We start from the raw sequence: 15,761 nt of genomic DNA on the forward strand, positions 1-15,761 counted from the left end.
ATATATTTTCATCAAAGCAGTGTATCTTTTGCTGGGAAAGATCTATAATTATTACCAGGGTGGTGATAATTAGGAAGAGGTTGAAATGCAGTTATATTTGTCAGTATTTCAGGAGCCAGATCCTGCAAGTTTGCATGTGTGGGCACCATTTTCCTATCAAGGCCTTCTAGCTTCTTTGCACTCTGGCCAGTGACCTGCAGCCAAAGCATGTGTTTCTTGGTGGGATCCAACATGCCTTTGTGGGGGCCACCACCAACACCACAACTGCCACTGCGGGTGTCACAGCCCCTCTTTTGGGGAATTCACCCAAAATTCGGAGCTGGATGCTGCACTGTGTGGCTCTTACTGCTTATACAATTCCCCTTTGCGCTGTTCCCAGTGCTGCTTGAAAGGGTGTTTAGTTAATAGGATTATAAAGCTTTCCTGTCGTTAGGCAACGGAAATCAATGGTGGGCCTCTAGGGCTGAGTTTCATCCGATTTACAGCGCAGTCACTAGATGGCTGTGCAGCAAGAGATGGGTATGGTGCTGGAGGGAGGACGACCACCTCCCGTGCTGTGTGCTGCTCTGGTGGGGCCTGCTGCAAATGCAGAGGATGCTCTTGGTCTGCCAGCACTGGCCACGTGTTTCCCCGGCTGCGGGGGTCCTGGTCGGTGCAGTGCCTGCGACCACGTGGGCAGTCAGGAGGCTGACACAGTCCTGTTGGCACCGGCTGCGTGTCCCAAAGCTGGTGTTCCCTAGCTCCGGTGCCTGCTGCTGGGCTGGTGCAGGAAACCCAGGCGTTTTCCCTTTCTCCAGCCAAAAGCGGAGGCTTGGCCTAAAAGCTGAGGGCAGGCATTGCTCTGCAATGGCTGGGGGGGCTTTGCCCTCCTCTCTGCTGTAAGAAAGTGTCTGGAGACAGCAGGTTGGTAGGATGGTTCATTAATATGTGCAATGCAAACTGAGCTCACAACCTGCCATGCCCAAAACGCAGCGGGCTCACAGCCCGTGGCAGGCTGCACGTCTTCGCCGCGCTGGGGCCAGGCCTGGGAGAGCTGAGGTCAAGCTGCAGCGCTCGGGGAGGTCAGGGAAGGGCCTCTCTGCTCTCCCTGGACTGTGTCCACCAAAGCTGACAGCCTTGGGGTTTGGTCAGTCCCGCCCTACTGCATCCTTGCCCCCTTTGCCCTGCTGCGAGGTGGGGTCCAGGCTGAAATGCCGATCCCTCTTGGATCCTGGGCCGTGCCTCTTGGGAGAGGTCTGCAAAAGGCTCCGGCGCCCCTTGCAGCCGAGGAAGCCATGTCAAACCCTTCACTGTCATAACAGGAGGGTGGGGAGCGGCTGAACAGGAGCCCTGAAAGAAACTTCCAGGAAAGTCAACCTGCTTCAGGAATGTGGCCGTGCAACAAGAGTTTCCCATTCCCCTGGCTAACACAGGCTGGCGGAGAGGGGACTGCACGTGGTGGAAACTTCTTTAGACTGTAGCCTGCAAAGCAAGCATGGAGGGGGAGGATGGGGAGAGTCTTTCCAGCCCTATGCACTAAGCCAAACCTCTGAGCTGCCACAGCTGTGTCTCTTTCTCTTATCTCGGTGAGTGTACAGTTCAATCTCTGCCAAGTGACAGGAGCAGTGATGTGGATCTGCAGATAACCTCTTGGCCATGTGTTGTGTAGGGTAAAGTATGCTGAGATGCTGTGATGGCTTTAGACTCCACAGCACGATGTCCTGTGGGCGAGGGCAGGCTCCAGGGTTGGGGGTACAGGAACCTTCTCCTTCGGTTTTGTGTAAACTTCAGCTAAGCCCTGGAAAACACGCCGAAGGGAACAACCCTGCCCAGTGCTGGAGGCTCAGCCGAATGGGTGAATTAGCGGATACTCTGCCTCTGGTGAGTGCTCCAGGTGGCGATGCTATACATCACGTCTGCGTGCCCCCTGCTTGCAGGCAGGCCTGGTTGCATACTGCCATGTGCCTGGAGAGATGCCCTGGCCTTGCTACCAGCTTGGTCTCTCACCGCAGACGGCTGCTGCTCTGGCCTGCTTGGCAGGTGGAATAAACCCTTGCAGAGAAATTATAATTGGTAACGGCGGAGATTGTCATGGCTTGCTGGTACCCCCAGCTCTCTGTTTCCCCCTGCACCTCTCTCTTCTCCAGCAAAGATTTTGTTTGTAGTAGGAAGCATCTGGTCGTGCTGCCAGGTCGGCGTGGGGACAGCTGAGCTCTGCCATGCCTTGCCCTGTGCCTGCCCGAGTCCCAGCGAGACGGCTGGCTGCGCTGCCAGGGCATGGTCTGGAGCTGCCCTAGAGGAGCTGGGGGTGCTGACATTTGGGAGCTAATTATTGGCCCCAGTCTTTCTTAATGGTGGCGTGCTGTGGGCTCCCCCGAGGGGAAGATGTTTTGAGAGATGATGGGGATTTTGCTCATGTTTGGAACTGGCAGAAAACAGCTGTGATGGGCACGTGGCAGTTTGTGGCATCCTCCCAAAGTAGCACCTCTGCAGCCCCCAGCTCCTAAGCCTGTCGTGTATGCCCAGCCTGGGAAGTTGGGCACCCATGCATGAATACAGTCATCCCAGCAATATACGCACCAAACACGTGCAGGCCCTGTGCTAGGGATTTCCCTGCATTAGAGCTGCGCCTAGATCCTTCTGGCAGCATAGTGTGGTGCACGTGGGGTGGGGAGACAAGGGAGATGTCATTAAAAGCTCAACCTAGTGGAAAACTGAGATTAGTTTTGGGGTGAATGAGGGGAGGGGAGGACAGCTATGAACTGCGGGGAGGTATGTGGCGACTGTCCTCCTCCTCGCCCTCCTGCACTGTGGCGGTACAGGGTGCTGGTGCCACTTGGGGCAGGAGGGAGTGGGGAGCTGCTCTGTGACATCTGCCCAGGGATGAGCTCCTTCTTTCACCCGGTGCACGGGCAGTCGTGCATCGTGGCTGGAGCAGCAGGTACCCCTCCCTGAGCAGCTCTGCCTACCCTGGGCTCCCCAACCATGTGCCCCTGGGGGCTGCTGCATTAGTGCCCAGGCCTGGGCTCCATCCTGATCTCCAGGGAGAGGGTGGTTATGGAAACTCAATAAACTGTTGCCATGACAGCCTTGAGCTCGGCTCCCTCCTGATGCTGTACCCACCGTGACAGCTCAATATTACCAGCTCCCATGGGACTGATTTCAACAGGATAAAGCGCTTTCAGCATGGGACGAGGCAGCTGAATCACAAGCAGCAGAACCCTTCTATCATGCTGATGCAGGGAAACAGTCTCAGAAGCAGAAAGGAGGTGTTTGGATACCTGACCGTCCCTTTCCTATGGGGAAGAGGTGGTCCTTGGCCTGATTTGCATCCTCTCGCAGCCCCATGAGCTGCACCTCTGGTCTCCCGTTGCTGCAGTGACCGTCTCCATGGAGACTGGTCCAGCATGGCTGCATCACAGGACCACAGGGGGGAGGCCGTGGGGAAGCATCTCCATCCCCTCCCCACAGGGACACAATGGCTCCCAGGGTGAACTCGCAGCCCCCAGGGAATGTGAAAATTTAAATCCCTCAAGTGGCAAATCCGTGGAGGAATCCCAAGAAAACTACTTGGTTTTCCTCCACCCGTCCTTTAATGCTTGTTGGCTTTCACATTGCATTGGTAATTGCTGCCCTGCACCTATTAAAAAGGCCTCCTCACGCTTCATGCGGGCTTGATTGCAAATTAATTTTGCATATGTATCTATTCTGGGGAGCACAGGAATTTATTCAGCTCAGGATGCTGAATGCCAAACAGGCTTTCCAGAGGCATGAGGTGCGGCATGGGCTGTGGCCTCTGTCAAGACTAGCTTGAGGGAACGAGGGCGGCTTCTTCAAATAAATGCCTAAAACAAGGGTGCAGATACAGATCAATGGGATTTGTCCTCATAACTCGTTTGGATGAGACAGACGGATTTCAAATGGGATATACAGAGGCATCCATGAGCTTAGACAGATTTTCACCGAGAAATAGGTATCCTACCTGCTCATCGTCTCCTGGAAGTCCCGCTAGGCATTCACCTTCATGTCTGCCCCTATATCTGCCTCTCTAAATCTACCCATAGGCTTTTTGTAAATGCCAGATTTCTTCAGAGGGATGCTATCAGGTTGGGATTTCTGTGTTTCCGAAAGCAGATTTCCTCTTTCTATTACTGATAAGTTTAAAAGGGGAAGAGCTGTTGGGATTTTCCATTTGCCTTTCACTCGTCATGCTGCTTTGTTTCCTCTTTGCCTTTCCATCAGCCTTGCACAGTGAAAATAAACGAGCCGGTTTTGTGTCACTTCTCTCGAGTACAGCAGTCTCGTGCATGTGCAGGATGCAGTGATGTTTGGGCTTGTGGACAATACACGGAGTTGCAATTTCCCTTGAAAAACAAACTCGCCATTGTTATTTTTGTGGAATTTCTTTAATGGTTGTGGAAGTCTATTGATGCTTGACTGTATCAAGCATTGGAGTCAGCCTTCCTTAGGTGGCCTTTGTCCTCATAAGTCACTTGGTGTAGGGACAACCAGTGTGTTGAGAGAGGTTGGTCACCGGTTCTTGAAGTGTTCTGAATGTTTACACCATTGCAGCTATGCTGGGTGCTAAGATCCTCCTGTGCATGAGTTTGTCACCAAAACCCGCATCCACCTTTGCAGAGATTCAGTTGTGGTCCATCATGGTGTGCCTGAAACGATGTCCTTTCAGGGTAGCAGAGGCTGTTCAGACCTTAAGGAATGGATGCGCTTCCCGGTGCAGCACTTGGTCTCTCCCTGGGGCAGCAGCAGAGCAGTTGTGAGCAGGATGTATCCAGTGTAGGGATCGCAGTTTATTTGCCCTGCAGTTGCTCTGTTTCTGCCAAGACTGTTACTGGAAAACAGTGTTTTTCCAGTAATGGTTGCTAAGCAGTGAGGTCTCATGATGGGCTTTATCTGCTCAGCTGGATCTGCAGGAAACAATAAAGCCCCAGTGCAAAATGAAATGGGGAAAAATTAGTGGCTGTGCTGGGACTTCCCTGTCTGCCAGAAGTGGTCACTGGGGTAAGGTGATCAAGGAGGGGATTTCTCCTCCACCCCTCGCAGGGCTTCCCCATTCCTTGGGCTGGCACACGCCACCGCTGGGCTCCAGCAGTGAGCTGGTCCTGTGCTTGTGCGGGCGGCTTTTCTGGTACCGATGCAGTGGTTTGTTTAAGGTGCTTGGCTGCTGTTGCCAGAGGATTGGGGATTGTAGCACCGTTTCCACTTGTGCCAGCCAGACTGGAGGAGGAGTAGGATGAGGCTGTCGTTCAAAAATCTGCATAGGATCGTCCTGTCTGGGCTGGTTTGATTCCGGTGGAATCTTTGCCTTGTACTTCTGCTGAAAAATCTCCCAATGGGAAATTGTTCAAAAACCACTTCGCCACTTTCTGTTGAAGGACTGTTATGTTCCTCAGTGACTTATGTGGGTGTCCAGGGAGACTAATGGGTGGATGTGCACAAGCTGGCCCCTGGTGAGGAGGGAAAGATGCTGTCTCTGGGACTGTGAATGTCCATAACATCTGCTGGTTACCTCTGGCCAAAGCCTTCCAGTCCCATCAGCCCCAGTCCATTGTGTCCTGTTGCTGTTGGTTTGAGACTCTTCTCTGGAGTGGCTGTTCTTTTGTCCAACCTCTGCTGCTGTGCTTGGCACCTCTCCTGGGACTCTGCACATGTAGCTTTGCTTTCTTTCATAGTCTGCCTGTGTGGTTTGTGACTCTCCCGCTTCTGGGAGAGTTGTCCCTTTGGCATCTTTACTGCTGCCTGGTGGGAGGCTGCTGGGCTCTGGGGAGCAGCAGAGCAGAGTGAGCCCCTACCAAAAGTGTGTGCTCTCGGGTAGCAACCTCTGTTGTCTCTCCTTTGCTGCTACTGTGAGGTCTGGAGGAGACCTATAGACCCAGGCACCAACAGATGATGGGTGAAATCCATCCTCCTACACCTCTGCACCACCTTTGCCAAGACTCGGGTTCCCATGGGAAAGATTAGCTGCTGAGCAGGATGATAAGTGGGTTCCTGGGAATGATAGCCCTTGGAGACATTAGGCACTTGAGTGTGAAAGCTGTGTCCTCCTCAGGATGTTGGTGCAGCCACTTAGGCCCGTCGGAAGGTGTAATCCCAGCTGGCCAAGCCCAGCTTGTTACTGGAAAGTTGTTATTGGAGAGCCGTACTCTGCTGACCTGTTGTTGTGGGGAGGTGAGTAACCTGAGCTGGGGCTGAAGCACAGGTTTGAGTCACCTTTCCTGGAACCAGAGCTGTGGGTACTGCCCGTGCTGGGGGCACGTTTCATCGCTGGTGATGGCAGTGTGAAACATGGGGCTGTCCCCCGTGGGAGTGCACGTCACCAGGACATCAGGTACGTCGAGGTGCAGTGCCGGGCCATGCCAGGGCTGTGACACTACCTCTCTGCCATGAAAAGAGCCGGACAGTTGGCAAAATGCTGCCAGCCAGAAGCTGGGAGGTGGCCCTGGAAAACCACTTAGTCTATGCGCTGTAGCTGTGATCTCCCATCTCTCCTCCCCAGTGAGGACGTTTCTGGGGCTGCTGCAGAGCTGGCCTCTGCATCCCATGTTGCTGCTCATCTTGGCCATATGGTGGTTGAAACTTCTGTCTAATTTCTAGTTAAAACTTATTTATGATGGGTTTATCCCTATCTGGTCTTGTTCCAGGCTTGTCCATTAACTCCCATTCCTGCAGCATGTAAGCACTGGTTTTCTCACCCTTTTCTCACATGAACGAGGGGCTGGACCCCACTGCAGTCCCACGCTCTGGTCCAGCGTGTTGGGAAGGCGCCCAGCTCCGACTGCGAGCAGCACGAAGGGTCTGTGTGTGTGAGACCCGTCTAACCCCGGCGGCTTGGCTGCCTCTGGCTCCTTTGCCAATGACTCAGCCCAGCCGGGAAGGCCAGGAGGGAACGGGGCCGGCGCTGGCTGGGCGCTAAGCGGGACTCGCCAAGCCCAGCTTACCTAACGCTGCAGGAATGCCCGGCTCAGCAGGGCTCCTCAGCGCTGCTCTGAAACCCAGGCGTGCTGTGAGCCAGGCCTGTGGCCTCGGGCAGCAGCTGGGTTTGGGAAAGCCGGGACAGGGCTGCACTGTCCCAGACCTTTGCCCTGCCTGCAGTGAGGGGCAGCCCCGCAGCGGGACCCACTGCTGCCTGCAGCCATGGGAAACCACCCAGAAATGCCTGCCTGGAGCAGGGTCTGTTGTCCCCGTTGGGCCCAGCAAGAAAGGCAGCTGTAAGGACATAAATGCCTGTTTGTTTTGGGGGCAATGGGGACTTTTTACTGACTTGGCCTCTCTGTTGGGCACTTTGCTGGCCCCAGTGACTCCCCTCGCCGGGTGCAACTTGATGAACCCACCCAACTGCTTCTCTACTGCTGCCCTCCCTGGTGAGAGACACGCTGGGTGTTTCCCCCAGGTATTAAGCCTGGTGTCTGCAGCTGATGAAGGTGAGAAGATAGCCCATGGACTTGGCCTCAGGTTTACTCTTATTTGTGAGATGAATAACATCTGTGCGATCCATGTGTGCAGGTGACACACATGTTGCTCCATGCCGACTCTCTCATCCTACTGATGCTGTTGGTACAAATTCTGCAGGAAAACGCTCTTTGTAGCAAAACCATCCCATTTTATGCCATAGTCCCTTTAGCAAAATTCCATTTTGGAGGCACAGGGCTCTGTCTGGTAGAAAAGGCAGCCAGTGCCATGCTCACCTGGGCAAAACTTTCCACGCAGAATTGACCTGCAAGCAAAATGATTGCAGATATTCACTGTCTTTTTGGTGCCACGTGGCATTTTCAGTGCCATAAGGTTCCCAAGCACACTCTGGATGTGAATTATTTAAGCCTTGCTGTGGTCCTTGGAGTACAGGAAGGCATTGAGCTGAAACTGCCTTGGACAATGGAAAGCAGGGATGGAAGAAGAGAAGGAAAGAAAAGGGGAGGCTCCGGCTCGGATCATTCATGCTCTCTGTCTCACACCCTCTCATTCTTCCAGCTCTGCTTGCTTCCCTGCCATAACAGCCAGAGGGAAATGCTGTAGCTGCTGCAGACACAGTTTGATCATAATCAGAAAGCAACAGCAGGCAGGACCTGTTGTGTCTCTGAGACAATGCGTGGGGTTTGCGAGTGCCATGCATGTAGATGAGGCTGAAAACCTCACGCCAGTGCAAAGCAGCAGCCAGAGCCAGCACTGAGATTGCCCTGAAAGAAAGGAGAGGCTGGGGGAAGGCAGCGTGCCGTGGCATGCTTGCAAAGGGCTGCTTCACCGACCTCAGGAACATCACCGGCTACACACACGCACGCACACAGGCGCACTTGCTCACACACGCGCACACACAGCCTCTTGGTGCAGCTCCTCGCAGCTCTTTGATTTGCAAGGAAGGAAATAAGACCTCTTAGAGCGGCAGAAGCAGCAGCTGTTGGCAAGATGTGCTGACAAAATTGAGCAGGGAGAGATCTCCAATCCATTCCGCTGCCTGGGCTGGACTGCTCCTGGAAGAGGAGCGGCGGAGGAGAGAGAGAAGAATGAGCAGCCCCTCCATCCCCGGGAAGATGGAGGCAAAACCTTTGTTCAACGTGCAGAAGGCTCTGGTGCAGCCTGTGCAGATGTGCATGTTGGATATCCCCCTGAGCGTGCAGGATGATGATGTAAGTAGAAGGCAAGCGAGCTGCCAGCCCGTTTTCGGCTCCAGGGATGGGGTGAGTGTGCAAGGGGCAGAGAGGTGCCGTGACCTCACCCTGGCGCTATCTGGGGGTGGTGAACTACTGGCGAAGTTAAAGATGCCAAAAGCTGGCACCGCCTCCAGACATGACTGTTTCCTCTCTGAAGTGGTGTATTTTGAGGCAGACCATGTCTTGCACTTGCCAAATCCAGGGCACCAAAACGAAAGGAGGAGTTTGGGAGGGAGGGGAAGCCTTTCTATGTGGAAAAAGACTTGTGTTGTCGCTCAGTGCAAAAGGGAGTGTTTGCTGTGTGTGTCCTGGCTCTGCTGCCCTGGGGTGGCTGACGGATGTGAAAACCTGGGAGGCAGCGATCGGCTGCAGAGCTCAACTCTGCCTCCACACACCTTGGCGACTGCCCTGCCCAGTCTTGCCATCTGTGCGGGCACCGGTCCTGCCTCTCGCTCTGCTGCTGTGCTGCAGCTGCAACCAAGTGCAGGGTTTGGTCCACGATGCAAAAATTGGCATCGGTTGCAGCACTGAGATGAAGGTTTCCTGATGTGCTCAGGTGAGGGGCTTCCTGGCGAGGGCTCCTCTTGTCATCTTAACTCTGCCCCTCACAGAAATACACCACGAATCTGACTGTGCAAGAAGGGACCCTGTGATAAAGCTGCTGGAGAACCCGAAATAGGGGCAATGCCTTCCAGAGCTGGTGGGTGGCGAGCAGTCGGTGTCCTGCCTGTGTAAAGGGTTTTGGGTGTGATCCAGGTGCTGTTAAAATTTGAGGCAAAAGTTCCTTTGATTTTTGGAGCAGGGAAAGCCCATGTTCTTGCTGTGTGGGTTCAGTGTTTGTATTGTCGCTGCAGGAGCCTTAAATCTGGATTTTCTTGATGACAAATGATATGTCCTGGTTAATGTTACCTTGTCTTCTATATTATGTATGTGTTTAAAGAGGTGAAATGACAGTACAGAAATGAGCCTGCTTCCTTTGGAGGAGGGAGGACTTTCCTGCAGGGTGATGTGTTGGATCTCGGCAGGGGCGGGAAGCCCCGGCCCCAGCTCAGCAGCCTGCGAGTGTGTCTGCAGGCACAAGGGACTTGCAAGGAGCTTCCTATATTTAGAAACACCCCAGGGCTTTGCCAGGATCTACTGTGTTGCTGCACTGATGAGGACACCTGTGACGGCCACTGCAGAGCTGGCAGGGTGTGCCGGGGGTGGGAAACGCACCCCGAAAGTGCAGGTGCCTCCTGCAGCATGCATGGGAAGGAGAGGGAGAGCAGCTGAGCGTTGGGAGGTGGCTGGAGCATGGGATGAAGTAGGTGAACCAGCAGCTGGATGCTTTATTCTCATTTAGCTTGATATTCAAGCAGCAGATTTCTCAAGGCTTACACTACGCGATATCCATTCCTGCTCAGTAGTGCAATCTGGTGCTGGATTTCCCTGCAGCCCATGGTGCAGCGCAGGGGATCCTCAGGGTTTGCCCGACACAGGTGGAGGCTTCCCTCCCTGCAGAGGGGAAGCCTGAGCTGGAGACCTGTGCTCACCTGAGCAGCGGCTGGGACGGGGATGGGGCGCCAGGGATGCCCTGGCCTGGGTTGCTTGGAAGTGATCTCTGCTTCCTAATCTTATCCCAGGTTTTATTGCAGAAAAGAAAAATCACTTCTAAAGGTGTTGTGCACTGTGTTAGAGGGGTTTTTGTTTGGTTGGTTGGGTTTTTAACAATTCTCACTAACCCTTTGGCAACTGGTGGCTCACATCCAGTCCCGGGAGCTGTGTCGTGGTGGGGCACTGGTCAGTAATCTGGCACATCTGGGTGTCCCCAGCCCTGGGGTCACTGCTCGGACGTTAACTCCATTGTGTAGGACAGAAGGGGTTAGTACTCCTGTGGGAACTCAGACTGCCAGGAGGTCCCCATTTCCACTTAAACTGAGGCTCTGCACGTGCTGTGTGTTTCCCGGACCTGGTCGCCTATCCCAGCTCAGGGCTCCGCTGGTGCTTTCATCCCCTGCCCTCTCCTGCACTGGGCAGAGCAGGATGAAATCCCCAGGGGCAAGCATTGGCTGGCAGCACCCGTGAGCAGGAGGCAGATTAGGGACCGCTCTGCCTCTCTGTGCTCACATACCGCTGCTTCGAGGCTGAGAATGCTTGTTCCGTTTTCCATTCCTGGAAAGTGGGGGCGTAGCAGCTCCTGCACCCCTGCAGAGCTGGCATGTCCCTGTGCTGCAAAGCACGGGCCGGTGGGGAAATGCCAGCGGGGAAATCCCGAGTGGCATTTCTGTCTGTGGAGCAGTGGGGAAACTCCTCTTTCACAGCTGAGACTTCCCCCAGCCAGGCAGGGTTTGGTGTCTCACACCCACCCGCGTGCAGGTACCTGCTCATCTCCCTGCCGTTGCCTCTGCTAGTCTGCGTGGGCATGGTGGAGGGAGCTGTGTTGGCATTTCCCCCTCTATTTCAGGACTTCCAGGCTCGTGAATTGCCTTTCTTCTTGGAGATGGAACAAGCAGGCTGGGAAAACTTTAGGAGCCATGTTACATGCGGACTTTTGAACGCTGGCACCAACCAAAAGGAAGCTCTAGTAAGAGATGGGGGTCCAGAAATTGATTCAACCAGGGAATGCGCTAACCAGCGGTCGAACCCTGCCTGCACCGCAGTGGGCTGGCCCTGGCCCAGCGCTGCCTTCCTGACCTGTTGCAAGTGTAGGAGCACTCGAGCAGGTCTACAGGAGGCAGGGATGGGAGAGGGTAAAACAAATCACCCTCATGGGAAGGGAGTTGGAGGTTTTCCCAGCACCGCGGGTCTTGGCTGCATCACCCACGTGCCCCGAGCCCCGCTGCTCTTTGCAAAGGTGCTCTGGGGTGGCAGGTGTATCAGTGCAGTTGGGGTGGCACTTTGCAGCCCTCCCTGCCCTCTGCAAAAGGAGCATCCTGCCCCATCAGCGAGTTCCCCGCTTCCCAAAACACTGTGCAGCCCCTGCAGAGAGCCCTCCCTGCCCTCCCCATGGCTCGTACCACCGCCAGAGGAGTGGTGCTCTGTGCTGCCACGTGCTTGTGTGCCGTGCTCCGTGTCAGAGCCAGCCATGCTCCCAGAGTGCTCAGAAACCTTCCTCTAATCAGGACCCTGTTTGGTTTTGTGGGTGAGGAGTCAGACAAGTATTTTCCATCCCCCTGAGTGGGAGTTGCTGTGCAGGCTCCTATGGCAGCAAAGGGGCAGAGTGGCAGAGGGAGAGGTGGAGGAGCTGGGATGTGACCATGAGGAATGGGGGTGTTGCAGGGGGAGGAGGAGGGTGCAGTGGCATCAGAGACCAGGGCAGGAGGTGCAGGGCAAAGCCAAAAGGTATGGGAGCAGAGCTGTGCTTTGCTGTGCCCCTGATTCCTGTTGGCACCTGGGAGCATCAGTCAGTGTTGTGTGTGCTCCTGCTGAGACCTGGCGCACTCGGGTTGCTGTTAGGTCTCTACCCTCCCCAGGGGAAAGATCCTGCCATCCTTCTGGCCTGGATCTCCCGCACATGCAAGGCACAGTGTGGAAATAACCTCAGCTGAGCTGTTCTGCAGGATCCTGTATTTCAGTTTCCATCATTAGTTAGACCATAGCTGCGGGAAGGCCTGGCTTAAAAATGGGCTTTCCTTGTGCTGCAAATCCAGTCCTTGAACACACAACTGACCCCTTGCAGGCTGGGTTCCCAGGGAAGCAGGGCTTTGGCCTCAAAAAGGACCAAAGGAGCCAGGCAACACCTGGATTGGGGCATCCCGCCCAAGGCATGAGCCCCTGGCTCAAGCCCATTCCCCTGGGGCAGCAGCTCTGTTGGGTCAACATATCATACTCCTGTTTTTCAGGAAAACCGCTCTGCCCCAGCATGGAGCGGGGCTCCTTTGGGGAGTGTTTCACCAGCCGTCCATAGGCTGTTGGAGGTGGTGGAGAGATGTGGGCTGCTCGGGCCCATGTTCACTGGGTGGTCAGCTGGAAAGGGAACAACCCCCGCCGGCTACCCCCAGCATGGTGGTTCATGCTGGGCAGAGGAAGCTCTCGTCTCGGTCTCCCTTGCTAGCTTTCGATGGGGCTGTCAATCCCTCCCTTTCATAATTCAGCCACAGCAGTTGCAAAATTTCCCAGGGTGCCTCTTTGCTATTACGAGTAGGGATTTCCAAAGCTTTGCTAATAAAAGAGCAACAGTTTCTATATCTGGGAAATGGGGAAATCAATGAATGGACTGTTGCAAGTGATATAACGGCTTTTTGTGGCATCTTGGGCAGTTTCCTAATATGATGGGGCTTTACGGCACGCTGTTTTGTCAGCTTAATTGGCAATATCCGCTCCCTGCGAGTGGGAGCCCGTGGGGCTGGGAGGGACCAGTGAGCCGATGTCCCGCGGCGGGGGGGTGCTGCCGCCCGGGCCCACCTCACACAGTCCCAATGCATCCCTCCTGCCGGGTGGCTGGGTCTGCTCATGGTCGTGCATCCCAGGGTATCCCAGGCTAATGCCATGCAGCTGACCCAGCCCCGTGTCACAGCGAAGGTCACTGGGAAATATCCCCTTGTCACAATGTCCAGTAAACAGCAAGTCAGAAGGGAGTGTGGCACAGCCTTTGGTCTCCTCCCGCAGAGCTGTGTCCGAGCTGGACGCTTAATGCAGCTCTACAGAGTGAAAAGAGAAATGATCAGGTGAATTTCTCAGTGTCCTGCTCAGGCACTGGCATCCTCCGGAGCCTGTCCTAGCGGTCTCCCTCTCTTCACCTCCTTCCTTTCTCCTCTGTGTAGGTTTGACTTCAAAGTGGTTCGCAAATATTTTCCACTCCAGTGGGGCTAATTAGTTAAATTACATTTCACATGCTAATTTATTCCTCTAATATTATTTTTTCTCAGTGTACTGGAATATAGGAGAAGATAAAAGCTTTGTTTGACCTTAGAGCCAGGCTCAGGGGAGCTGGAGATGGGAACAAACGATTAGTTCCCAGGTTTGCTGTAGCACAGGTTTGTTCCCTGCCGCATCTGAGATCTTGTTCAGTTGAGCTTTAAGTGTTTTAGCTGACTGCAACCTGGGTAGCGTGAATGAAATATTGTCCTCTGGCACACAAAAGAGAAACTTTCATATCAGCAGTAATGAGCTACTAATTTCCAGCTTCGTTGTTCCCGTCTGCAGCACCGGTATCACTTTGGAGTGCTGCGCAAATGGCAACTAATGAATCCTTGCCGGAGCGGGTGGGAATGGCGTTACGTCCCGCGCACCGAGGGGTGAAGGATCTGCTTGGACAGTGGGCACCAGAGCCACCTTTGGGATCCAGTCCGGCACTGGGTGGTTGCGCCCCACAGCGGGATGACGGCCATTCTGTTTATGGCACTGTAAAGGGGCTGGAAATAGACCTTCCTCGCCAGGCTTGGAAGGCTCAGTCCCCAAGGCTGGGAAGTAGATGATTCCCCTGCGGTGAGTCAGCAGGGCTCAGCTCCTTCGCGGGGGTTGCTGTGGGGTACCGCTGCAGTGGGTGCCTTTGAGTGGTGGGGTGAGTGGGTGAGCGGGGTGGGTTGCAGCCCCCCCTGCAGCCCCAGCAGCATTCCTCTGCTCCCTCGGTGCGGCTCTGGCAGCCTGTGCACTCCGGGGGTGGAAAGGCTTTAACCGAGGCGGGGCCGGGGAGCTGGGGCTTGTGTCGATCACAGGTTGAGGCCGTGCACCAGGTGTTGGGGCGAAGTGATAGCAGCAAACAGCCCCGCAATGAATCAAACTGTCGTGTTTATATCAAAGGCTGTTTCTTTTCCACTGCCTGTGTATGGTAGATGTTATCAAGAGGGAGGAGCTGAAAATGAGCACTAGGACTGTTTCCTGACCGCAGTTACAGTCAAAAACAACAAATCCCTCCATCCCTGCTCTTGGCCAAAATCTCCTTTTCCCTTGGGCGAATCGTCACTCGGTTTCTTTGGCGGAAACTAAAACTACCTGGAAAAAGTTTCCCAGGTTAAATTCTCATCTGTAAGGGCAGAAATTAAGGAGTGTGCTGTAAAGTCTTGGGACTTCTGGCGAGTGCCCCAGCAAGGCTGAGGGCTGAGCCCGTCTAACCCCCTGTGTGCGCATACGGGACAGCTTCGAGCCTGTCCGTGGCTCGCACAGTAGTGCCGTGGGGTGCTGCCGCAGCCCCCGAGGCAGCGTGTGTAACCCTTCTGCCGCATCCGTGCCTCTCTGCTGGTTTTATCGGTCCTGCAGGAGGGTGTCTAACCACTGCCCCATGAGCTGGCTAAACCCCTGCGGGCTGCGAAAGTGAACGTGCGAGGTGATGAGCGCTCCTCACGCACCTTTGGCTGGCTGATGGCAGAGGCAGTGTCTCTGAGCGGCTGTCCCAGGAGCTTTTGGTGTGGTGGCAGTCCCCGTTTCCAGCCCTTGGTGAGGCTGCAGTGGGGGGAATGGTTGGTGTGATAAGCTGAGCATTTACAATGGCTTAAAGGATGGGGAAAAGGGTCCGTGGTTGCTGCTACGTTTGGTTCTGTGGTACTGAAGTGTCCAGAGTCTTCAACTCTGCATATGCCTGTGTTCGATTGAATAAACAAGTGAAATACAGCCATGGGAGTGCCAGGCCAGTAATATCAGGGTTACACTTTAAATAAGCAGTTAGCAAGACTGCGTTGATGCAGCCAGGCAGACGAGGGTTGCCAAAGTGAAATGAAAACTCAGACCTCTGGAGCCTCGACCAGCGTCTGACGCAGCTCCCTGGGGTACAGCCTGCCTCAGGGGCTCATCCTGTCCAAGGGTTTGTCCTTACAGCCCAAACACGATCGCCTCTGGGACGTCCCGTTTGCAGATTTTGAGATACGTGGTACTCGCCAAGCATTCGTGCTTGGCCCATGCTTTGCTGACGCGTCAGGCTTGGTCACAGCAGTGGCATCTCCGGGCGGCTGCCTTGCATGTGCCACAGTGCTGGGTGCTCGCCAGTGCTCTCCCGCTGCAGGGGCAGGAATTGCCCGACTGACTCTCGCTGCTGCTCCAGTGGAGTTATTGGTGCAATTAAAGCAATGCTAATTCTCCATGCATTGCAAGTGCAGAAGGAGCTGACATTTCCAGTAATTGTTCAATCGATCTGCTTTCAACGTATTTTTGTAAGTGGCCCGGCTGGATCGGTGCTTGCTAGCGCTAGCTGCGGAGCAGAAACTG

General features: G+C 54.6%; 2 protein-coding genes across 3 annotated transcripts in view; one reads left to right on the top strand and one right to left on the bottom strand.

The window, feature by feature from the left end:
- Positions 1-15,761, bottom strand: part of RPL7A (ribosomal protein L7a) — a 131,238-nt gene that overhangs the window by 64,344 nt on the left and 51,133 nt on the right. The window lies entirely within an intron of this gene.
- Positions 1-15,761, top strand: part of RALGDS (ral guanine nucleotide dissociation stimulator) — a 61,703-nt gene that overhangs the window by 7,300 nt on the left and 38,642 nt on the right. Inside the window, exon 1 of one of the 2 annotated variants that reach the window (XM_064469145.1) lies at positions 8,508-8,618. The exons of the other annotated variant lie outside the window; for it this stretch is intronic. Within the exon in view, the coding sequence (XP_064325215.1) occupies positions 8,523-8,618 (96 nt within the window). The 5' untranslated portion in view covers positions 8,508-8,522. Of the gene's footprint in view, positions 1-8,507; positions 8,619-15,761 lie in introns of those variants that run through there. 2 annotated transcript variants of the gene reach the window in all.

This window comes from Phalacrocorax carbo, chromosome 18 (genome assembly GCF_963921805.1).
Source record: "Phalacrocorax carbo chromosome 18, bPhaCar2.1, whole genome shotgun sequence".
Lineage (NCBI taxonomy): Eukaryota > Metazoa > Chordata > Aves > Suliformes > Phalacrocoracidae > Phalacrocorax > Phalacrocorax carbo.